Source organism: Nothobranchius furzeri, chromosome 5, assembly GCF_043380555.1.
Source record: "Nothobranchius furzeri strain GRZ-AD chromosome 5, NfurGRZ-RIMD1, whole genome shotgun sequence".
Classification (NCBI taxonomy): Eukaryota; Metazoa; Chordata; class Actinopteri; order Cyprinodontiformes; family Nothobranchiidae; genus Nothobranchius; species Nothobranchius furzeri.
Genome location: NC_091745.1, coordinates 83,352,632 through 83,378,402, shown reverse-complemented (window position 1 = coordinate 83,378,402; position 25,771 = coordinate 83,352,632). Strand labels below are relative to the sequence as shown.

The 25,771-nt window shown below is 44.9% G+C and overlaps 1 protein-coding gene across 1 annotated transcript; it reads left to right on the top strand.

The window, feature by feature from the left end:
- The first annotated feature begins 5,275 nt into the window (after positions 1-5,275).
- On the top strand, positions 5,276-22,896 carry LOC139070160 (uncharacterized). The gene is made up of 4 exons (XM_070551881.1): positions 5,276-5,765; positions 17,567-17,664; positions 20,254-20,333; positions 20,653-22,896. Exons 1-4 carry the CDS (start codon positions 5,726-5,728, stop codon positions 20,819-20,821), a joined length of 387 nt encoding a protein of 128 aa, XP_070407982.1. The 5' UTR covers positions 5,276-5,725; the 3' UTR covers positions 20,822-22,896.
- The last annotated feature ends 2,875 nt before the right edge of the window (positions 22,897-25,771 follow it).

Genomic DNA, 25,771 nt, shown 5'->3' with positions numbered 1-25,771 from the left:
GAAGGATTGGACTTCATCCCATTTAATAGAATAGTCTCCCAATTTGGAATAGAAAAGAATAGCTTTTTAGAATACCACCAAATCAAATCTGTAGTCAAACAAAAATTTAAGCTCAATAAAATAGAATTACAAACCCCGCCAAGGGTTTTAGACTTCTGCAATCTCAAACCCCCTAAACTACTGTCTAAAGTATATAAGACACTGTCCAAAATAGACGATAGAATAGCAATCCCTATTGAAAAATGGGAGGTGGATCTATCAGTCAGCTTTGACCAGAACTTCTGGTCCCAAACTTGTTTAAAAACTTTTAAAATGATCAGACACCCCAATTTACAATTAATTCAGTACAAAGTTCTACACAGAGTACACTATACAGGTCATCGGATGTTCAAGATGGGGTTTGTGTCGTCTGACATCTGTACACACTGCACAAACAACATTCCTGACAATTACGTTCATGCACTGTGGTCCTGTCCACCTGTCCAGGAATTTTGGGGTAGAGTATGTGAAGACCTGTCAAAGTCTCTGAAATGTCATATCCCAATCACCCCCTCTCTTTGTTTACTGGGAAACCTGGATGATGTCCCGATTGAAAAATCTTTGGTTCACGTGGTTCTGACTGCCATATGCATCGCTAAGAAAACTATCCTCTTGAATTGGAAAAATAGAGAAAATCTCTGCATTAACCAGTATAGAAATCTTTTGTTAGATCATATTGCACTTGATTTAGCCTCTGCTTCCACTTCAAATAAATCTCTCTGGGCTCCTTTGATCGGTTCCATCACATAGCGGTGATGGGGGGCCGTTGATGATGTCCTGCGGGATGGTGTGGGTGGGGGGGTGGAGGGTCTGAGTTTGGAGTATCTGGATGTTCCCTGGGGATGGGTTCACTGGGGATGTCTGGCACTGGGGGGCCGTTCCCCCCCTCTGGAGGTGCTTGGGTTGCCTCGGGGGGTGTACTGCTGGCGGTTGTGAGTGGAGCCCCTTGGAGGTCTTGGCGGCGGCCATGGGTCACTGCCTGGCGGCTGCATTGCCCCTGGGTGGGTCTGGGTGGGGGCCTGGGGGCTCGGGGTGTTGGGGTGGCCGGCCCCGTGTGGGGATCTGGGCTGGGCCTTGGGGGTCGGGTCCCTACATGTACGCTGCCGGGAAGAAGGCAGGAATACGCAGAAGTACCTGGCCCGGGTTCGGGGGCGTAGGGCAGGCCCTGGCTCCTCTGTTGTCCCATCACAGGGGAGGGGGAGGTCCAGGAGGGGGAGGACCCAACCTTACCTGGATGTCTTATGTCTTATATATTCTGGAAGTTGTGCAAATGCAGGGATGGGCATAGATATTCTGCTGGGGTGGGGCTGGGTCGGCTCCCTCGGGCTCTGTGGGGCTCTGTGATGCTGCTGCTTTGGGCCCTGGCAGGATGGGCTGGGGTCTCCATGCCCTGGGCGGCGGTATGACAACGGAGGTGCCTATTGGGGTCAGTGGGGGAGCTGGCTCCCTGGAGGGCTAAGCCCTACCAGCCATTCCTCCCCATCCCCGTTTATTTCTCTCCTCCTGCTCCCTCACATCATCACACAAACATGCACATAGGACCTTGGGGGGTGGACAAGTCGAGGAGTGCGGGTATGGACCCCATTTCCGCATTCCTGTGGCTTCCTGCCCCCCAATTTTATTTGCACCTTATGCACTTCCACCGACGACATTCCATGCAAACATACACTTAGGGCCTTGGGAGTGAGCACATTCAACGGCACTTGGCAGGGGGAGTTCTCAGCCTCCTCCCGAGTGCCGGTGCCCACTTCGAATTTTAAACTGCATTTAGACACCAAGGGCTGTGGGTGCAAGTAGGGTGGTGCAGTGGCATCAGCTGGCATAGGCCAGAAAATGCCCGCACTGCCCGCTCACCACAGCAATAGAATACACCTCATTAACACACAACACTATGTTGGAGCAGGTGGAGGGAGACCAGGGGGTCTTAGCACACCTCTGTTGTTGCTTGGCTGCCTGGGGCTGGAGACTAGGAGGGAGATCTGGCCGTCTGGTTGGGGTCTGGGGTGGTGGGTTGCTGTGCTCGGCGGTGGGCGGGGGAGCCTGCTCATCAGCACCCCAGCAGAAAGGGTCAAACTCTGGTAACCGGTGGTGGTTGTACCCCATGTGCAGCATTACCGGGACCAGAGTGAATAGGGTGTGTATGGGGAGCATGAATGGGTGTCCGGCGTGTATTTTTGTAAGTCTTTGGTTGTATGTGCATGTGTGAGCATGAGGGAGGGAGTGTGTGACTGTGTTTGTGTATGACTGTATATGTCAGGTGGGGTCTTTGACTCCTCCCTTCTCCTGGGACCTCCTTTGATGATATAGATCTTCGTCTCCCCTCCCCCCGTCACACCTGGTGTGGGTGTGATGCCTTGGTCTGCCTGAGTGTTCGTGGCTCCCGGGTCAGGGAGTTTAAGATTTTTGGCATCTGCCTGATCAATCCCGGTGGCGGCCTGGGGGGGTCTGGGTCCCTGGGCTCTGCTGGGTCCCCGGCGGGGGTGGTCGCCCCTGGGTCCCGGGTCGCTGGGTCCCGGACTCGGCCGGCTAGGGGGTGGGAGGCTGCGGGCAGGCCTGAGGACTTGCCGCTGATATCTCCAGGGGCTCTGCCGGCTGCTGGTTGTGGCCCCCCGGGGCGATCCTCTGTGCCTCTCGAGGGGGGCGGGGGCCTTTCTGGTTGCGGGCTCCTTGGGGTTCCTGTGTTCTGGGGCAGCGCCTGGATCTCTGGGACTTGGAGCTCCCCCCCGTCTCCTACGCGTCTTTGGGGGGCAGATCTGTGGTCCCTCACACTCTCTATTGGACGCTCCTATAGATAAACCTTACATAAACAAGCGCGTGTACACACACAGGTGCTCACATGGTGCTCTCATAAGTATGGGCTTGGGCACGTTCAACACATGTCTTAAGACTATGGTGGGCACTCAATGCACTGTGGTATATTATCGTGTGACTGTTTAGTTAAACAATGATTGATTATATATTTCTTCATCAAGTTGACGCAGTGATAGCTTGATTTTGTTATATTGGTGTTGTGTCCCATTTTTTGTTATGTTTTGCTTTTTTCTCGTCTCATTTTGCAGGTCTAGAAGCAGACTCTTGTTCATTATTGTTTATTTTTGTTGAATCCCCCCCCCACCTAACCCCCTCTCTCCCCACCTTTTCTCTTTTCCTTTCTCTTTCACCTCTGTCTCCGTGTCTGGTCGAAATTACAAAGCATTCAAAAACAATAACAATAAAGTTTTAAATATCAGGTGCGACATTAAAAGCAGACTCTTTGATGCTCCACCTGAGACATTAAAAGCAGATGCTCTGATGCTCCACCTGAGAGTAAAACTGTAAGGCTTGTTACCAGCATTCAGACATCAATTCTGCTTGCTTCACAGCCAGACAGGACACGTTAAAAAAAAAAAAAAAAAAAAAAAAAAAAAAAAAAAACTGGCTCCTTTCGATCCGGAGGAGCAGCGGTTCTACTCCGAGTCCCTCCCGAATGTCCGAGCTCCTCACCCTATCTCTAAGGCTGAGCCCGGCCACCCTACGGAGGAAACTCATTTCGGCCGCTTGTATCCGCGATCTCGTTCTTTCGGTCATTACCCAAAGCTCATGACCATAGGTGAGGATTGGGACGTAGATCGACCGGTAAATCGAGAGCCTGGCTTTCTGGCTCAGCTCCCTCTTCCCCACGACAGATCGGCTCAGCGTCCGCATCACTGCAGACGCCGAACCAATCCGCCTGTCGATCTCCCGATCCCTCCTACCCTCACTCGTGAACAAGACCCCGAGATACTTAAACTTCTCCACTTGAGGTAGGACCTCTCCCCCGACCCGGAGGTGGCAAGCCACCCTTTTCCGGTCGAGAACCATGGTCTCAGATTTGGAGGTGCTGATCCTCATCCCAGCCGCTTCACACTCGGCCGCGAACCTACCCAGCAAGAGCTGAAGGTCAGAGATGGATGAAGCTAGGAGGACCACATCATCCGCAAAAAGCAGAGATGAGATTCTCCTGCCACCAAACTCGACACACTCCACACCACGGCTGCGTCTAGAAATTCTGTCCATAAAAGTGATGAACAGAACCGGTGACAAAGGGCAGCCCTGGCGGAGTCCAACCCTCACTGGGAACAGGTCCGACTTACTACCGGCTATGCGGACCAAACTCACGCTCCTCTGGTAAAGGGACTGAATGGCCCTTAACAGAAAGCCACCCACCCCATACTCCTGGAGCATCCCCCACAGGGTGCCTGGGGACACGGTCATAAGCCTTCTCCAAATCCACAAAGCACATGTGGATTGGTTGGGCAAACTCCCATGCCCCCTCCATCACCCTTGCAAGGGTATAGAGCTGGTCCACAGTTCCACGGCCAGGACGAAAACCACATTGCTCCTCCTCTATCTGAGATTCAACTATCGATCGGACCCTCCTCTCCAGTACCTTGGCGTAGACCTTTCCAGGGAGGCTGAGGAGTGTGATCCCCCTATAGTTGGAACACACCCTCAGGTCACCCTTCTTAAAGATGGGGACCACCACCCCGGTCTGCCACTCCCTAGGAACTGCACCCGATGACCACGCAATGTTGTAGAGACGTGTCAACCATGACAGCCCTACAACATCCATAGCCTTGAGATACCCAGGACGAACCTCATCCGCCCCCGGGGCTCCGCCGCTGTATAGTTGTTTGACTACCTCAGCAACTTCTGCCCCCGAGATCGGACAGTCCATCCACAGGCCTCCCAGCTCTGGTTCCTCCTCGGAATGCGCATTGGTGGGATTGAGGAGCTCCTCAAAGTATTCCTTCCACCGTCCGACTATAGCCTCAGTTGACGTCAGCAGCTCCCCATCCCCACTGTAAACAGTGTGAGCGAGTTGCTGCCTTCCTCTCCTGAGGCGCCGGACAGTTTGCCAGAACCTCTTTGGAGCCGATCGATAGTGCGTCAGAGTGTGTATAGTAAAGTGAATACTATAGAGTGCGTCAGAGTGTGTGTAGTAAAGTGAATACTATAGAGTGCGTCAGTGTGTATAGTAAAGTGAATACTGTAGAATGTGTATCAGAGTGTGTATAGTAAAGTGAATACTATAGATTGTGTATTGTGTGTATTATTAAGTTGAGTTGTATTCAGTTATAGGTAATAGTAGCCTGCCATACCCCAGTTTAACCACTAGAGGTCCCTGTTTCCTCGTTGGTTTCCTCCCAGCCTGCTCATTAGTATCCGTCTGTCACTACCACCGCCACCGCCTCCTCCTGCCACGCCACGACGCCCAGGCATCGCATCGGTTCCCCGGCTGTGGCATCACCGTGCGGGGAGGGGCTCCGCTCCCTACTGTAATACCGACCGCTTTACGGTGGGACGGAAGCCACGGAGCGGAGGGAGGATGCCCGTTATTTCCGTTCTTTTCTTCATTTGACTCAATTTCAGCGAACTTCCAGCTTCTGTTTCATGCCTCAGCCTCCCTTTAAAGCCCCAGAACCCTGCTGCGTTTCACCCGAACCGAGATGCGTCCTGATACGCACGGAGACATTGTCCGGACCCCGCGGGGGGAGGAGAAGGAGGAGGAGGAGAGGAGCATGTAACCGGGAGAAACGCACCGGCGGCGGCGGCGGCACCACCTGTCACCGCCTCTTCTGTCGTTATCCTGCTCTGATTTAGCCCTTCCCTGATGTGTTGACGGAGTTTGTATTTTGTCGCAGTTTTGGATCTTATCTTCGGCAAAATGAGCGAAGAAGCGTCCCAGGTTCCCAAAGAGCTACTGGGTAAGATCAGAGCCACGCGTCCCGGCCGGCGTGCTGCTTCCACCAGCTTCATTTCATCTGTGGAAAAACATCCATGGATTTATTCTGGTGTTTTATAAAATAGATTATTGTTATATTTAAATTCGTTCTCGCAAGTTTCCTTTTTGTAACCTAAACATTTAAGATTTTAGGGGAACAGCTGAGGAGAATGAAGCTGCTCACATAGTGCGGACTTTGTTTAGGGTTAGGGTTAGATAAGTGGTTTATGTGTGACTGTCAGGACTATTTTCCCCCCAGAAACCCAGGATCTGCATGTTCTCATTGGCAGGCTTCTTATTCCATTACCGTGTTTCTGCTTCTGAGTCGCGCAGCTGTGGCTTTATTTAGGAAAGTAAATCAGTGACTGAAAACGTCAGTGTCACGTTGGCCAAAGCTGTCTCTCTTTATGTGGCACAGGCCAGGAGACAGGCCACTCAGGTTTGTCACAAAACAATGGTTGGTTATAGACATCACCCGATCAGGTGAGAAATGAATCAACCCCCCTTTCGTTTTTCTCCTGATGGTTGCGATGCGATTCCACTCAGAGCTGAGTAAGTTTCATTATAAGACGAAACATGCATGGTTTCCGATCATGTGGTGGTCAGTTTGAGATTTTACCTCTTTTAGACTCGCACAAAGAACATATGAAGCACATGTGACGAGACTGAGGTGATCATTGAAGTGAAACACGGTGGTGAATGTCCAGATGCAATCACCAGCCACTTTTATTAGGTACACCTAGCTAGTACTGCTGGGTCAGACACCCTTTTGTCTTCATAGTTCCACTGCATCCTGAAAGTTCTGGACTGGACTGCGATGTGGCGACTGGAGTCCAGGGAACACATGGTCATATAGGAACCAGTTAGATGATCTGATCTCTGTGAAATTGTGTCATCCTGCTGGAAGTGTCATCAGAAGGTGGGTCCATGTGGTCATAAAGGGATGGTCATGATCATCAACAATACTCAGTGAGGCTTGGGTGGTATAAGGGACACCTAAACCACTACAGCAGCAGCAGCCTGAAGCGTTGATACAAGGCAGGACGGATCCATGATTTCATATTGGTGCCACTATAATCTGACCCGACCATCTGCATGGTGCAGATCCAGACTCGGGATCAGGAAAGGTTTTTCCTGTTTCATCTGGTGAATTAGAACGTCCGTTTCTTATTCTTCGCTGGCAGGAGAGACACTTGGTGTGGTCTTCTGCTGCTGGAGTCCATCTGCTCCATGCTGGGTTCAGAGATGCTGTTCTGCAGACCTACGCTGCTGTTGTTGTCATATCATCTAGAACCGGTCTGACCAGTCTCCTTTGACCTCTCCACTTCTAGACTCATAATGCAGAGCTGCTTCCATGTGATTGGCTATTTTTGTTAACCAGTTGAATAGATGTGGCTAATAAAGTGGACAGTGGTTTAATATGGTCAATCCATTGGTTGCTTGTGTTGAATGTAAGCATCTCGTCCCACTGGGTTCTTTCCCAGTGCTTGTTGCCTTGCTGGACCAGTTCTACACACTTAACATAAGACATCGAGTACATCTTGAGCTATTGTCTGGAGAAGTAAAGCCAGCCATTGTTGGGCACATTTGCTGCTGCATGTGATTCTGCATCATGTATGATTCCACTTGGCATTCAGCACGTAGGGGAAATGCCATCACGATGGCACCGACACAACTAAATCTGTCTCTGACCGCTAAGAGCTTAGTTTGAGATTTTCCTCTCATACACTGATGAGCAGCATTTTATTGTTTACCTCATAAGAGCCTCCATTCGACCGAAGGAGAGTGTTTAAGCATCAGGAGCTCGGTAACTTGGTGCACACTCTAAATGAGAAACAAGTCAAACTATTTTTGGTCTCTGGAAAACAATTTTTTTAAGATGAGAGAAATAAGAATGGGGGCTCGGGTCAACAGACAGGGAAAGCTGCACACTTGAACGGTTTACAGCTTCATGCTGCGTTCGAGAAAACGGGGATTCAGTTGCATCGTCTGAACAGTGATGAAACAGTTTTATCTCCGTGTGCAGAGCCTTTTCTACATGCCTTTCCCTCAGGGTGGTGCATCTGCGTATGCCTGCCTGAAAGCAGGCTTCTGCTGTGAGAGATACGTGCTGAAGTAACAGCATCAGAAGAAAATGTATGGCGTTTAAAGCGTGCCACAACCCCTGCACGCGCATTGGGTCCACAGCGCGTGTGTGAACGGGACTCGCGAGCGAAAATATACATGGCAGCGCGCGCGTGAACGGGACTCGCGAGCGAAAATATACATGGCGAGAGGTCATTTGTGCACTGAGAGGGAGCAAACTGTGTCTGTGAGCGCACAAGGATGTGCACAAGTGACAAACCTGCGTGCGCGCGTTGCCAACGAGCACACGGCAGAGGAAAACGTGCGCGCGCGGCAGCCTCTCTGCGCGCGCGGCAGCCTCTCTGCGCGCTCGGTTTCTAATTCCGCTCGCTCGGCTGTGAGGGCTTTTGGCACTCTGGAGGCGTGGCCTGTGGCAGATCTTCCCTGTCCTCTGATTGGTTAGTTTACCCCGCACTTTACTCTCTACCTATCTATATAAAAAAAATCTGAGATTCAGCAGTTGCTGTCATAGCTCACCTGGGAGAGCGGGTGACTCTCACTCTGGAGGATCCAGGTTCGAGTCCGGCCAAGGAACATAGAGTTGATGTCATATTATTCTTTCCTAATTCCTGTGATATTATTTTACAGTTGTGACCGTTCAACTGTCATTAAACGTCCGAATGTTTGCTGGGCAGTGTTTTAAAAAGTGCACATAAGCTAGATGGTTTTTACCAGGTAAAAATAGACTTGTGGGTGTAGGTATGTTCAACTTTAAAAAGTTCTTGCCTCATTAATGTATTGTTTATTTTTTTCAGCATTTAATTGACAAATTATCCTTTCAAATAATTAATTGATGAGTTACATAATTGTCCATTTAGAATTGTTGAATGGACTGAGTCAAGTTTGGTGCACTTTATATATTTCAAAACATGTTTTTTTATTTTAATTATGCATATAAATAATTTTAATGTTAATTTATTGAAATATTTCAATTTTTTCATTACCTCACCCTTGTTTTGACAAAAACAAGACCTTGCTGGATAATATCACGGAGAAACTATTTGTTCACAGTACATGGCTCAGTGAGGATCTGTGTACCAAAGGAGGAGATACTCAGAAATCTGTCTGCAGATTGTTACAACCCAGACTGGAAGTGGTGGGCTGTAATAAGAAAGGAGACCAAACAGAGGAGTGTGGGGTTCAACAACTGATTTATTTAACCAAAGTAAGGATTTACTAAAGCAAGTTAGTGAACAGAAAATGGCCAGTGAGGACTCTCCACCACACAGGAGAGACCCAGTGAAAGCAGAAAAACAGTAGGCTTTGTAGGCAGCACCACACCCTGAGCCCAGGTGCCTCCAAGGCTGCTTAACGAGCTGCCTACAACAGAAGAAAAACACAATTAAACACAAATGAAAACCCAATGAGACGGTGGGGGCATCACAACACGTTCAGGACTACCCAAACACCAGTAATTCTTGACTGCACTGATCTGAGGTGTCAATGGCCATATTCCCCTCTCTTCCAGAGTCATATATTTTCCTCAAGTTCAACTGCACTCTGAAGAGGCTCATTTGGATTGTGCCACATAGGCCAGTGACCTTTGTCTCAGCACTGTATGCTGGAACTATCAGCGACCAACCTAGGAATCTGGTGTGTTGAAAATGCTACAACTAGAGATGGTCATCATGGTAGACAGCGGTTTCTTCATTGATGACATTGTGCCCTGCAAAGTGTACAGGCCAGATTTTCTTTCTGGCAAACCTCAAATGTCTGCATGTGAAGTTATAGAAACAGAAGCCATAACATCTCTGAGTGCATGTGGAGCGCTCCATTCATCTGGTCCAAGAACACTAGGTTTTTGATTGTTATTCCCCTCAGCTATATGCTGTGGTTTTTCTCCTTACCAACTTTTAAAATAGCCCACTAGTGAAGGCCTGGGCAAAGAAGCCTGATGTCTGAGAACCTCAACATATGTACGGCAACCACACTGTATATTTACACACTTTCATAAAGAAGCTGCATATCAAGCTTTCATTCAGATGACCTTCAACAGTGCTGCACCCTGCTGAGGGACATCCGAGTAAAACCTTGAGATGGCCATTTTCTGTTCACTAACTTGCTTTAGTAAATCCTTACTTTGGTTAAATAAATCAGTTGTTGAACCCCCCACTCCTGTTTGGTCTCCTTTCTTATTACAGCCCACCACTTCCAGTCTGGGTTGTAACAATCTGCAGACAGATTTCTGAGTATCTCCTCCTTTGGTATACAGATCCTCACTGAGCCATGTACTGTGAACAAATAGTTTCTCTGTGATATTATCCAGCAAGGTCTTGTTTTTGTCAAAACAAGGGTGAGGTAATGAAAAAATAGAAATATTTCAATAAATTAACATTAAAATTATTTATATGCATAATTAAAAAAAAAAACATGTTTTGAAATATATAAAGTGCACCAAACTTGACTCAGTCCATTCAACAATTCTAAATGGACAATTATTTAACTCATCAATTAATTATTTGTAAGGATAATTTGTCAATTAAATGCTGAAAAAAATAAACAATTCATTAATGAGGCAAGAACTTTTTAAAGTTGAACATACCTACACCCACAAGTCTATTTTTACCTGGTTAAAACCATCTAGCTTATGTGCACTTTTTAAAACACTGCCCAGCAAACATTCAGACGTTTAATGACAGTTGAACGGTCACAACTGTAAAATAATATCACAGGAATTAGGAAAGAATAATATGACATCAATTCTATGTTCCTTGGCCGGACTCGAACCTGGATCCTCCAGAGCGAGAGTCACCCGCTCTCCCAGCTGAGCTATGACAGCAACTGCTGAATCTCAGATTTTTTTCATATAGATAGGTAGAGAGTAAAGTGCGGGGTGAACTAACCAATCAGAGGACAGGGAAGATCTGCCACAGGCCACGCCTCCAGAGTGCCAAAAGCCCTTACAGCCGAGCGAGCGGAATTAGAAACCGAGCGCGCAGAGGCTGCCGCGCGCGCACGTTTTCCTCTGCCGTGTGCTCGTTGGCAACGCGCGCACGCAGGTTTGTCACTTGTGCACATCCTTGTGCGCTCACAGACACAGTTTGCTCCCTCTCAGTGCACAAATGACCTCTCGCCATGTATATTTTCGCTCGCGAGTCCCGTTCACGCGCGCGCTGCCATGTATATTTTCGCTCGCGAGTCCCGTTCACACGCGCGCTGTGGACCCAATGCGCGTGCACGGGTTGTGGCACGGGTCTGACGCGATAAAAATGGTTTAGAGGAGTCAAAAGAATGACATTTTATAGATGTTAGAACTGTTGCAGAAATCTCAAAACACTGTTCTTTATTGACAAGTGCACAGAAGCTCAGAATTGGACGTAATTAAGAGATTTTGTAAAGGCTCTGGGTTGAGTAAAATAGACGGTTGATAGGTTTGAGAGCTGCTTGTGTGAGCTTTAACTTTACCACTGCGCAGTGATTTCCTTCATTTCTCTGCACATACCTGAACACATTTGTCTATTTAAATCACACAGTCTCTGTTTTGATGCTGCAGAAGGAAAAGGTGCACCTTTTTTTGAAGAGTTTATTTAAAAGGCTCAAGGCTGGCAGATGAACCATTTTAGCACACTACCTAATTATTAGTTTCACTTTGATCTGACGACGGTGGGAGGAAGCCTGTAGGCGGGGATTTGTGCATGCCAGCACAGCTCCGCTCTCAGAATCCCTGTCTATGTCAGAGACGTGCGTGCACACTCCGTTGTAAGTCAGCTGGTGTATGAATGAGCAGCGTGAAGCGGCGGCTGACCCAGTTCTGCGCTTTAAGTGTGGCAGTTGACTGGGTGTTAACCATCAATCCAAACAGAAAACTCTATGCATCTGTTTTCATGCATCTTTTTCACATTATAAAGTGCAAATTTAATCACTTTTAAATAATCTGCAGGTTTTATCCAAGAACGACATCCAGACTCTGGATGGAGACTGATTGTGCGTTGGGATGGCTGAGCCAGAGTTTGTTAGCAGGAATAATCTTGTTGGACAAGATGGAAGATAAGCTGGAAAAACTGGAGAGTAGTTGGGCCGACACTTTAGTCACCCTCTAGCATCCATTAGCCTAAAACCTGATGGCAGCAGCCTTTTAACCCAGTGTAGGTTGATTACGGATAGAGCAAATGTCAGTGTTGAGGATGATCAAAAGGTTTCATCCTGCAGGATTACACTCTAGAAAGTGTGTACTGAATAAAATAACCTGATGTTTTTAATGTTTTATTGGGAAAATGACATGAGCAGGGGACAGCTGGTGGGAGGAAAGCAACTATGGGGTAACAGCAGATAGAAGAAGAAGCGTGGGGTGGGTGGGGGTGGGGGGCAGTGTGGATTAAGTGGCCTTGGAGGATTTGTTTAGACTTTTCTCAAAACCATCCTTACATAAGTTTAAATGTAACACTGGTCTTTAGTTTTAGTTTGGTCTGGTGTCATCGTTTCCGTTTACAGCATTTCCTGACTGTCTTTGGGAACGAGTAAAGGTCACTTACACCTGAAGTCAGTTTGAAAACCGTCCTGGAGGGGGACGTCGGCTGGCACACCACCTCCAAACCTTCTCCCTCTCCTGACATTATTATTTTTAAAATTTCATTAAGATAAAATGCTCTGACTAGTTTATATGGTGTGTGTGTGTGTGTAAAGGCTGGTTTATGCTTCTCCGTCTGCGTCAGTGCGGAGACACGCAACGCCATTATCCGTCGTTGCGTAGGGATCCGGCAGGCACGCAAGTACGTACGGAGTCGAGCCCACTTTTTTAAGCATCCGTCGAACGAGACGGAGAACGCAAGCTTGTGATTGGTCAGGACGCCGCTGTTGTTTACAGCGCCGCCATTGCAATACCTCGCGAAAAAACTCTAAAAATATGAACGTTTAATTCTCCCGTGACTGGAGGAGTGAAAAGATGCGCAGCAAGCGTTTTATTTGTACCATACCATACCATACCATTTTATTTATAAAGCGCATTCAACATGGCATTACAACCAGACAAGGCGCTGTACATTAAAAGATTACAGTTAATTAACACGTTCAGAATGACATTTAAAGCATAGTTTATAAGAAAAAATGAAAACAAGAAAATACTCGAACTAACAGTCGTAAAACACTAAAAACACAAAGGAATGTGAAACAACAGATAAAAACATATGAAAGAACCACAGTAATACAGATGTTAATTATTGTGCATTCTATTGTAGAAAGAATGCAGATGTCGAAAGTGGTCCATGATTATGTATTATATGCAAGGTTGAAGTAGTGAGTTTTCATGCGAGATTTAAAAATGCTAATTGTTGGTGCTTGCCTCACTAGTAGTGGTAATGCATTCCACAGCTTGGGAGCACAGACAGAGAAAGCCCTTTCTCCATGGCTTTTCAGACGTGCGTTTGGAAGAGCTAGGAGGAGCTTATCCTCAGACCTGAGAGCACGAGGCGGATTGTAGTAATGGACGAGTTGACACAGATATGGAGGAGCTTGACTGTTCAGGGATTTATAAGTGAGCAGCATGATTTTGAAATTGATCCTGAGATGAACGGGCAACCAGTGGAGAGATTTTAGAATTGGTGTAATGTGCTGTCTTCTGTCAACTCCAGTCAGGAACCTAGCTGCTGAATTCTGGACTAGCTGAAGTCTAGATTGAGCTGCTTTACTGATGCCGTATAAGCAGGAGTTGGAGTAATCCAGCCGTGAAGTGATGAAAGTGTGGACTACTGATTTGAGAAGACGGACACTCAGGATGTGCTTAAGTTTAGAGATACGCCTGAGGTGGTAAAAACATGATTTAACTGTGTTATTGACCTGAGCATCCATCTTCAGAGCCTGGTCTATTTTAACTCCAAGGTTGGAAATTACAGTGGAGACATTAGGTGAGAGATAGTTGAGGTCAGGTTGATGAGTAGCCGGGATGCTGTGAGGGTTAAAAACGATTACTTCTGTTTTGGAGTCATTCAGATGGAGGAAGTTATCAGCAAGCCAAAGCTTAACATTATCGATACAATCAGACAGAACTTGCATTGATTGAGTTGGCTTGAATGAAAAGTAGATCTGACAGTCATCAGCGTAAAGATGGTATGAGACAGCGTGCCTTCTGAAAATGGCTCCTAAGGGCAGTATATAGAGGTTAAATAGTAACGGGCCGAGTATCGAACCTTGTGGGACACCCCAACGGAGTGGTTGTGACTCGGATGAACAGCCATCCAACATGACTCTAGCGGACCTGTTATAAAAGTATGACCTGAACCAATCTAGGGCTGAACCAGAAATGCCAGCCCAAGTCTGAAGTCTGGTGATCAAGATGTTATGATCGATCGTGTCAAATGCTGCTGATAGATCCAAAAGTAGCAGAACCACATGGAAACCTGAATCTAAAGCGAGAAAAATGTCATTAAACACCCGAACATGAGCAGTTTCAGTGCTGTGCTGTTTTCTGAAACCAGACTGAAAAATGTCCATTACCTGATTGTCATTTAGATGTGTCAGCATCTGTTCATACACTATTTTCTCAAGGACCTTAGATAAAAACGGTAATTTGGAAATTGGTCGGAGATTAGAGTAATCAGTGGGGTCGAGACCAGGTTTTTTCAAGATTGGCTGAAGAACGGCGTGTTTAAAGGCAGAAGGAACTTCAGCCAATGTCAAGCTACTATTTAAGATGTCTAGCACATTATGGCTAATGAAAGGAAAAACCTCTTTCAGGAGACGAGGTGGGATAACATCTTCTGGGGAGCCAGACGGTTTCATGGCAGCAACAGTTTTTTCTAGATAGGGCAGAGAGATGGGCTGAAAGCTTTGAAGTTGCACATGAGGGGGAATGACTGAATCAGGAACATGGTTGGTTTGGTGAATCTGAGCTCTGATTACACTAATCTTATTTAAGAAAAACTGCAGGATTTGGTTACACAAGTCAGCAGACGCAGAGGAAAATAGTTTTGTAACTGGTGAAAGCACTGCATTCATAGTTTTATATAACACACCTTGATTATTAGAATTAGCCGTTACGATGCTTGCAAAAAATCGATTTCTTGCGCCTCTGACTGCTCTTTGGTACTGAGACCACGCCTCTCTCATGGATTCAAAGGATACAGTAAGCCTGTCTTTTATCCATTTACGTTCCAGTCTTCTGGCATGTTGTCTCATGGAACGAGTTTGCTCGTTCAGCCATGGGTCAGGTCGGGATGTATTTCGCCTTGATTTTAATGGAGCGACAATATCCAAAGCAGCCAGACAGGTTGAATCAAGCGCATGAAGTAATCCCTCAACAACAGTTGTGGACGGAAATGACAGGAAACGTGGGTTTAGAGGTGGGGAGCGCTAGCCTAGTGAACTAGACCAAATTCTTGCTTTGCAAAGAATGGTCTAGGCATGCTCCATTGGAACCTCAGCAGCTCTTACCAGGACTCTGGCTAGCCAATCACAGCTCTCTAGAGGGGTTTCAAACACATAAAGAGCTGTGATTGGTCCATAATGGTGGGCCAGTCATAGTGCTCTATCTGCTTAGTGAACAAATCACAGAGCTTTATCCGCTTTGTGGGCCAATCAGGGCACTCTATATGCCTGGTGGGTGGGATGATGCAACAGAGTGAAACAAGAGTATGTCACATTCATTGTTCAGTGGAATGCGGAGGTCATTTGAAAGACAACAGTAGAACCCGCCCCACAACCAAGAGCCGTCAATGGAGCATGGCCAGACTAAATAATACATTTATTTAGTCTGGCTTGCCAGGCTAGGGGAGCGCATGAAGCGGTGGGAGAATGAGAGACAAATATGTCCATATTAAAATTCTCTTATATACACAAAAAACACAATATAAACACACTATCTTGGACCGATACATGACAGGATACCACAGAACAGTGCTACGCCCTCTGTTGTCCTGCCGGGCAATTGCTTTCTCCAGGAGATGGAGAAGTAAAAGAGCAAAACGCTTCCGTCAATCCGTGCGTGTCTGTCCCTTGCGGAGCTGACGGAGAAGCATAAACCAGGCTTAAGTGCGTGCGTGCGCGCGTACCTCCCCAGTAAGTCATGACAGATGGCTGCTCACACTGAACCAGGAGCTGCTGGAGGATTCTTCCTATTAAAGGGGAGTTTTCCTCTCCACTGTTGCTACATGCTTGTTTAGTATGAGGATTGCCGTAAACCAGGGGTCCTCATCTAAATTTGTTCAAGGACTGGAGTTTTTTTCCATCTGACACAGTGAGGGTCAGCTGCTCTTCTAAAACAAGTTCAAGTGTTATTGTATCTTAATTTATTAATATTTAAAATGGCTTTGTTTCCCATCTAAACGGCTTTGATTGTAGTTGTAATGGGTTTGAAGAACGTAAACAATGATTGATATTTGGGATATGAACTATGCTGCTAAACTTCAAAGTCCCAAAGTGTTGGGGGGGGGGGGGGGGGGGGGTGAAAGGGCCTGCGGGCCACCAGTTGAAGTTTACTGCTGTAAAGTCTCTAACACAACAAGTCAGTGACTTGATGCAGTCTGCTGGGTTTTCGTACATAGGGATCTTGACTAACTAGCATAATGAACTGAGCTCAATGCGCTGAAGAGTCGGTTTGAATGGGAATGATAACATTGTAAAAAGCCAAGAGACGACTGGTATGGATTCGGCTCTTTGTGAACTCACTAGTGACAGTTTTCATGCGTCCACATTTTGGCAAATCCAACACTGAACCAGTTTCACGAAACTTAGCAAGCAGTTTGCTAACTGTACCATGGGAGATGGGTGGTCTCGTAGGGTGTCTTGCATTGAAATCTGCTGCAATGACCCGTTCACCAGACATTCACACAATTTTGATCCGCTCCTCACGTGATTAACCTCTTCGACATGTCGATGGCTGTGAACAGAGAGAAACTTGTAAATAACTCATGAAAGAATAACGACTTCTCAGTAAAACGTTTAATAGTTTACTCTGTGGTTGGCTGCACTAAGAGACGTCATTAGATGCAACGTCGCATTTATACCTTATTGAAATCAAACAAATTTACTTGAAATTTGGATTTAAAATGTATGAAGAGTTAGTTACTGGTAGATCTGAGCAAATACTGGTTGTTAGCATTAGCAAGATGGCCAGCTTCAAAATGGCCACCACGGTCACCACCCATCTTGGAAAGTTTGCCCCCTCACACATACTAATGTGCCACAAACAGGACGTTAATGTCACCAACCATTCTCATTTTATTGAGGTGTATCCATAGAAATGGCCCACCCTGTAGAAATATTTCAGCATAAAGATACTATAATTGAAGTGAAAAAACTTTTTGGGTACTTGTATTTACTAGAAAATGGTTGTAACCTCCCTCAAATGTAGAAAATGGCCTGTACTCTCAGAAGGAGGATTTTTGAAGGATTGAAGCCTTTTTCACGTGGTCCATAAAAATTGGATTTGGTAAATTTTTCATCAAGTACTTATGTTTTTTTCTAATTAGCAGAAATAGAAACCCGTTTGCCCCTGTGGCAGGAGCACACTTATCTGTGTCAGCTGAACGAAGCAAAGCAGAAATGAATATTTATGTCATTTATACATCCACTTTCCCCTCAGCTGGGCCTCTGCAGTTTCCCCCTCTTTCCTTTCTCCTCCTCCTCTTCAATATCAAAAGGAATTGTAGGCTTTGAGACTACGAAATGTCAGATTTTCCACTCGAGTCTGAATCTCTCCTCGTTTTATCTTTCCTCTGCTGTCTGTAGAGAGTGTGAGGGATGCGGTGGGGAGGAAGGTGAAGTTGTCACTGAGGAAAAGAGTCAAACTGGAGATCAAAGGAGACAAGATGGAGAACAGAGTCCTGGTGAGTCAACAGTCACTGTGTGTCTTCTTTTCTACGACTTGTCTATCTTTTCCTGAGATGTATAGCTTTTCCTGAAGATCACAAGTCTGCTTTTCTCAAGTTCTGAGAAGCAGTTCTCACCAGAAAATATGAAACTTATGTTGTCTTTCCAAGTGAAAATGTGTCTGTAAGTGTCATTCATGATCACAACTCTGTATGAAAACTCTTCAGAGCAGGTGGAAACTGCAGCCTTAAAGTAAATCCACCAGCTGCTAAATAATAAATACCGGCTAGACTATTAAAATTGCATATCTGGGAGGAAGAAGGGTGATGAGATGAAGTTCTCATTTCACCTCAGTGTCTGAGTCGGGTCAATAAGGTTGTATCAGAAAGCTTTTAGCTGCCAGTGATTTTGACTGTAGTTTGTGTGACTCCATGGAATCAACATAAGCTCTCTAGTTTTACAACCCACGGTGGAGGTTTTTAGCTTTACTGCTCTGCAGGAAGAACAAGAAAAGACTAGCTCACCCAAGCTTTCTCCTTTACATATTTAGACCAGTGAGTGTCTAAATAATGGTGCCATCCGGTGTAGGTTTCAGAAGAGATGAATTTAATGACTCCACCAGCGCCATCTTGGCTATGCCACCACATGCCCCCCACCCCCCCACCCCCTTCCTCCAAAGTCAATTTTTGTCCCCTGCACTTTTTACCATCCGAAAACAAAATTACTCTATGTTAACACTGGCTGAGCACTTGGACCAAGCATAAACCAACCACTTGTGCTGAAGCCCGCTTCCTATTAGCTATAACATTTTTTTTTACTTACTGTAAAAGTGTCCCCCCACAGTCCTCGTGCCGGTCGCCCCCCCCCCACCCCCCCACCCCCCCCACACACACACACACACTTCTAAAGTCGAAACTACGTGCACTGAGCCAATGTAGCATCAAGCTAACCAAAGCTAAAGGTGGTTGACGGGTGCTTTTAGCTGGAAAACCGAAGTTGAGCAACTCTGCTTCCCTCTGCCTTTCCTGGAGGTAAGCCGCTAATGCTAGTGCTGGCAGTAGCACTGATGGCTCATCTACTACCAGTCAGTTAAAATTACGCCACTCTAGCTATTTGTCAAGCTTTAATTACTTCTAAATGAATGAGTTACAAAAAATGAACTCCCCTCAGAGTTGTCATGACTGTAAACCAGACCTATTACAGGCACACTTGGCAGTTTAGGCTTGCTTTTAGCACCCCCTGGTGTCCGTTTAGTAGAACCAAAAGCAAAACTTACCTCCTCACTGTGCATTCATTTTTTTAACACCTTAATCTAACTGCTGGAATGTCTCCCAGCCTTCCTTGATGTCTACATGAGTGATGCATCACAAAATGAAATAAATCAGCTGTGTTCATGATCTAAAACATGCAGGAAACTTGTTGGAACAAGACCGTTTTGGTCTGCTCAAGTCTGAAGTTGCAAGTGAATATTCTGGCCTCAGGGGCAATAGGGGCTGGGTGACATTTCATTAATCCTGTAAAAGGTCATTTTTAGCACATACTGGCTCAAGAAAAAGATTTAAAATATGAAAAAGTCACCTAGTATACCTTTGAAACCTAAAATGCTTTTTGTTCTAGGCTGTAAACATGTTTATTTCTGCTGTGAAGTTGCCATTTTTAACTTGAGAGTCAATGGGAGCTTGCTCCTTTCTGGAGCCAGCCCCCTACTGGATGGGAGGTGAACTGCAGTTTTTGTCACTCTGCATTGGCTTCACTTTTGGCGTGCAGATCATCTCTGTGGATTTGGACAAATAATAATAAATCTATAACGACACAATTCATTTTGACTATAAAAAGTAATACACTTTAGAGCAGCGGTTTCCAAAGTTGGGCTGAGGACACTAATGAGGGTCACCAAGAGCAACACGGGAGTCTTGAGATGATTTCCTGAAATTTAAATAAAATAGAAAAACAATTGCTATATTGAAGTTATATTTCTTGCATAATTGTTGCAAAAACTCAAGTCATAAATAGATATACGTGAACATGGGATGAAGCATTCTTTATGCCCTGAATTATTTATTTTTAAGCATGCTTGTGTTTTTCATTATTTTGTGAAGACGAAACATTTGTGAACTATCGCTGCAGAGGATTGTAAAAACGGTGAACGCGATCTGCCAGCGCACAATCTGAGCTCGGTAAATGATCTCTGAGTGGCCGAGGTGGCAGGGTGTGGGTTAAGAGGAGGATATACAGGAAAATTCAGTTGTAAGCATTTTTTTATTACTCTTTTAATTTTGAGCTACAACGGATTATTTACCTAAAAAGTTACGAATTAGAGAATAATGTATTTTCCTGAGCTAATCAACTCATGTAGGGCGGTTGGTCTGAACTGTGAGCCAGATAAGATTCTACCCAACAAATGTTTACATTTCAAACAAACAACAAGTTGAATAAAGCCAAACTTTCGCCCGTTGGATTATAGGAGTTTTGCTAATTAACCATTTACCAAACCTTGTCATTTGTGTTTTATTTGTATATGACTGCATATTTTTGCAAACTTTAAGGCTGAATGTGTGATTGCTAAACATTTCCAAGTTAACTTGACTTCTGCAAATCTTCCTAAGACCCTCCACCTGGTTTTCATGAAGGCCCATGGGACCCTGATCCTTATTCATCGGTCCTTAATTGCACGACTCATGCACCGGTGAGATCAAGCCACACAATACATTTTGCTGTCCTTTCTAATCTGTATTTTGCCACACATTGAGCCCCTGTGTAATTATTGCATTCAGCATTGGCTTAAGAACTACAAACAGAATTAAATTAATATTTTAATAAAGTAGTTTTAAATATATTTTCTTTATTCTTACTAACAGCAGCCAAGTTTCACCAAAATTGTGCAGATCTGCTTTCCTTTTGTCTCGGGAATCTGGGCTACTCTGGGAATGAAGTGGGTCTTGATTTAAAGGTGTTTTGTTGGATTTAGAGGTCAGATTTTGACTCTAAACTTTTGTGGTGAACAGTTGTCCTTACCAAATGTTACCAACTCTGCATCTGTTCGACATCCCAGCTGAACGTGGAGATCCTTCTACCGTCGTAGAGCAGCTCCAAGGTACATTCTTGGTCGGTCTTTGGCGCTTTTCTTCAAGTTTAGTCCGTGGGGTTTTCATTAATTTGTCTGTCTTCAAGTAAAATCAATAGTTTTCCCTTTCTTCTTCTAGCAGCTGTGAGGCGTTTGTAACTGCTCCATCATCAGCTGTATCTTTGTGAACAGCTTAACACCACCACTCACTCCCGGTCTGTGATTGACATCTGTACATAATCGGATGTCTGACGCTATTGGCTAATGCTGAGTGCTGGTCAAGTAAATTTCCGTTGGATTCTATGGGACAGGAGAAGGGCTTAGCAAAAAACTGACATATTGCCTGCATTATCTCACAGAACAGGATTATGGATTTCTAAAGGAAAATCACATCTGAAACAGGGAGATTTTTCCTTTAAATGCAGATTATTTAGCAAATACACCCACAACATCATCATTTTAATAATTTGGTGGTTCTCCTTGTAGGAATAAACATGGTTTGGTCATAGCAGCAGCGTTGTGTTGTGGGAGCGGGACACAGCAGCACATTCCCACTAAACAATGTAAAGATGTAGGAGTGACGACTGGGAAGTGAGGAATTCCAGTGGAGCATGAGTGTGAGGCCCAGTGCAGGAATTTGTGTCAGTGCTCTGCTTGACTGAACTGAACAAACAAACCAACTGTTTGTTGTTGCAGAAAAAGCCGAGTTTGAAGGGCCAATTATGGAGGAAGTGGCTGAGAGAGAAAGCAAACGTATCACGGAGCCGTAACCTTCATCTAAGACACGATGAAAGAGCAATGCACTATTCACTGATGGTTTGGAGATCGCGTGTTGGGATCAACGTTTCTAGAATGTCTCATAAGTTTTCAAACATGTTGCAGCGACATGTTTAAACATCACTTCACTGAGTTTACTCTTAGCTGAACAATTGCAGATCCTATCAATGTTAAACTACGTGGTCACGACAAAGAAATGACACCAATGATAAAAATACATCAGTTTAAGCGTGTCCTGTTCTATATAAGTCACAAGTTTACAATAAGCAAAATATTCAAGTACATTTATCCGCATGCTTACATTTGGTCTATTTGGACATTAGATCTTCTTGGTCTCTCTCCTCTAAAGAAGAAAATCAGTCTCAGTGTGAAGATGGACTCAAATCCTGTACAGTTTCCTTTGATGTAACCGCCAGGTTCATCATTGGGATCAGAGGAAAATAGAAATAACCCCTTTCCTTCTCTCAATCACAGGAATTAGTGATTCTAGAGATTCACCTCTGACTAGTCCCGCTGTATAAAGTCACCCTATGATGCTGATAGTTAGCATCACCACTTACAGTTTACACATCCAAACGCCATCATTAGAACCCCTTTAGGTTACCATGATGACTGAGAACCTTCACCAGCAGTCTGCACATATTTATGAATAACTCCCTTAAAGCTTCTTTCCGGAGTATTTCTCTTATCCGATGGCACCATCTAGTGGCCGACAAGCATACCACACTCCTTCCGTTTTTTTAAGATGGCAGCTTCACGTTTCTGTCTATAAATGTGCTTCTGTAGCCGACAAACAGCTAAAACACGTTGTTTTACGAGTATTATTCTCATGTCACGCTGTGTTCTCATACATTTATATTTTAGAGACTTTCTTGTCTGTGAAAACTTCATCAACTCTGCATCGGCCGAGGTATTCCTTAAATTTGAAGCAAGTAAGCGGTAGTCGCTCAGTTTCCTGTTGCACGGAGCTCTGCGGGGCAGGGGGTGTGCTTAGCAAAAAAAAAAAAAAACTAAAGTAAATAAAGATGTATTGCTTACATTAGATCACAGTACATGATAAGAGAATCACTTTTACGGATTTCTGACAAATCATACATAATTTCTGAAAGGGGAAAACTCCAGAAAAGTACTTTTAATGCAGGACTGAGCCAGCTGTTGCTTTCCAGGCGGTAAATTCATTAGCAGAGCCAAAACATGGGAACCTGTTAATGCACTCCTTGAAGCTTTACTGGCCAACAGTCCGGTGTCGCATTCATGCTAAGGTTTAGATTTTTGTTTTCCAGTGTAACAATGCCACCCTACCTGACTTCACATTAACCCTCCCACTGTCCTAATGAGTGTGACCCCGTGAGGAAAGTAGACCATTGAGCAGGGTTGATGGTTCATCCCTTGGGTCCATGTGGCAGGGGTGAGGAGTGAGCACCACCTCACCCCTGCCACGTGGACCTCAAGGGATAAACCATCAACCCTGCTCAATGGTCTACTTTCCTCGCGGGGTCACCCATAAAGACCGTGGGAGGGTTAACTGTGCACCAGCACGACCTCTGTGCTCCACTCAGAATTAATCTGTCATTGGTTTCACGCTCAGAAAGCTAGTCCAGAGGTGATTGTGCATTTGCAGTTTTAGACCCTAGACACTGGAACCAACTCCCTCTCCAGATCAGACAATCCACGTCCCTCCAGAGTTTTGAAACATGGTTAAAGCTATTTTTGGTCTTGATTTTGTTGTATTTTGATTTTTAAAAGTAGTTTTAACAGGTTTTTAAAATTGGATTCTGTCACTTCTTATGATTTTTCTTGTGATTTGACTTTGTAATTTGATTTGATCATGTAAAGCACCTTGAGCTTCCTTGGCTGGTGGTAGAGAGGTGCTTTCTAAATAAACAAATTTACTTTTCATAGCTTCCTAAATGCTTTAACTCGACTCCTCGTTGCAGCACAGGCCATCTCCAGTCATCGGCTGCATTGCTCAAAGCTGCTTTCTGAATGATCACCTGGAAGAGTAAAGCTCAGCTCTCGTCTGCTGAAGTGTTGAAGGAGCAGAGTTTTTAAAGTTTTCATGCACTCTGATGTCCACGGCTAGTGGGCTGCAGCAAAATGTTTCCTCTGCTTTCTTGGCTTATTATCACTGCAGCAGAAATGTGATGCATGAGCAAATGATAGTGAAGCTACTTATGAGCTGCTAGACCTGCTGGTGAATAAATGTCTATAAGCTCTACATTCATGCGTTTTTTAAAACTTTGACAATAAAAGGTTCTTATTTTCAACCTTTAATCATCACCCTGAGCTAATATTTAAGATTTTAATGGAACAAATTTAACATTGTGTCTTTAAATAAATCCCCCCAAAACAACATTTAAATTCGAGGAAAAGAAGCCTGCATGAGGTCTTTGGTAAGTTGAGTCATGATGCAGAGATCAGTTTTTTCCCTCTTAACTCATCTAGTGGTTTTTTTGTGTGTGTGTGTGTGTGTGTATTCAGAGCTGTGGTGAGAGACAGGAAAACCCCGGTGGCCTAGCTGGGGTCTTTCCTGCTTAAATAAATCTATTTTTAGTTGAAATGTCATTCCTGGGGTAGGGAACTGTTTAAAACGTTGCCTTGTTAAGTGAACAAAAACGGGAAAATCTATGTTGTATTATTGATAACCCAGAGTTTCATGATGGGATTTGTCTATTAAATGAAATGAAAATCCTTCAGTACTTTGTGTTTTCTATCATTAGGTAGCTGTGGTTATTAATCTAATGAGGCTGACAATGAGGGCTAACCAGGCTGAAAAAAATGTGTCAACTGCGTCTACGTTCCCTGTGGAGAAACAAGCCCACTGCAGCGTCGTCATTTTACTTTTCATTTGTTCTAATAGACCCGTTTCTTCTCTGGTAACCTCAGTGTGGTGATTTCTAGTCCAATAAAACGAACGTCCAGGCACTTTGATGGCTTTGGCCGACAGGTTTCTGCACCTTGATGCTGGTGATACTGATGCTGGGGAACACTGCACCATGCACCAGCCTCCTATTTTAGCATGATTGTCTCAGGCTGCATTAGAATGCAGCTACATCCTAGAAAATCCCACCACACAAGCACAATGCTGAGAAACACGCCACTGCAGTTAATCCTGCTTGAAATTATCGACAACCGAGAAGTGCTTGGGTATGTAATGTGTCATGGCGAGCCCACTCCATGCTTGGTACAGTACTCAAGACCAAAGACCTTTAATGCTGTTAACTCGTAGCACGATCTTCAGCCTAGGTGAATTGGTCCTAAACGGTTTAAACGTCATGACATGACACGGCGAGCGCTCCTGACTGTTGCTGTGAGTTTGGAGCTGCCGGTATTATTGCACACGAGGGTCTGATTAGACTCTTGTATAAACGAGTTTGTGTGCTGCTTTAGCATAAAATCAAATACAGCAACAATGGACAATAAAGCTCGGTGTGCCTTATTTAGTTTTATTTAATTAAAAGGAAACAAAATCAAGTAAATAAAATAAATATTGTTGTCTGTGTGGAGGGGAGGAAGAGGAATGATGCTGGGATCTTCTCAGTATAAGCTGGGCTTTTTGTGTTTGTAATATAATATTGACTCAGTATCGGTTAGTCTTTGTGTATTGTCATGCACTTTAGCGTGCTTCCAGCTCGTCGAGCCCAACTAAAGCACATCCCACCTGATTTCATCTTCATTATCTCATAGGTCAGGGTCACTGGGACTCGCACCGTCCTTGTAGTATAATTGACCCTGTTTCAGGTCAGTGATGTAATTCATTTGTTTTTAGAATTTCAAACTATTGATTTCCAATATGTCTGCTGTCCAGCTCTGGAGCCAACTTGAACTTCAGCTCAGCTTCTCTTTCTAATCCTATCTGATGAAATGGCACCAAAGATCATAGACACCATAACGATTGATGAGGCCTGATGGTTCTGATTGGATGTAATTAAATTAGGTTTGTGGGTCAAACTGGCAGTCAGATTGAACGATAATACCATCAAAGCTACAGAGCATTTGGGCCTATGGTCAGTGTTTTCCTGGGATAAAGTATAAAGAGAAAATTCCTGTTCTACCCTGTTCATTTTCACAAACAGATTGGATCTTAATGCCATGATATTTGGATTCACACCTATTGGAGAAGACATATTGAACAATGTGTCTTCAGGGTCTCTGTCACAGAAGTATCAGACCTGCAGTTATTTATCTGCTGCACAGATCTGGGAGCATGTTTAGGTTTTACACTATCCTCGCTGAGCTAATGTACTGATGATGTCCTGCAGACGAGAGAGAGAGAGAGAGAA

What these genes read in the sequence shown, in the direction of transcription:
- LOC139070160 (XM_070551881.1), top strand. Translation starts at nt 5,726, where the DNA reads ATGAGCGAAGAAGCGTCCCAGGTTCCCAAAGAGCTACTGG. An exon ending in GGTTCCCAAAGAGCTACTGG is followed by an intron (nt 5,766 to 17,566) that starts GTAAGATCAGAG and finishes TGCTGTCTGTAG; the next exon opens with AGAGTGTGAGGGATGCGGTG. An exon ending in ATTGCACGACTCATGCACCG is followed by an intron (nt 20,334 to 20,652) that starts GTGAGATCAAGC and finishes TGTGGTGAACAG; the next exon opens with TTGTCCTTACCAAATGTTAC.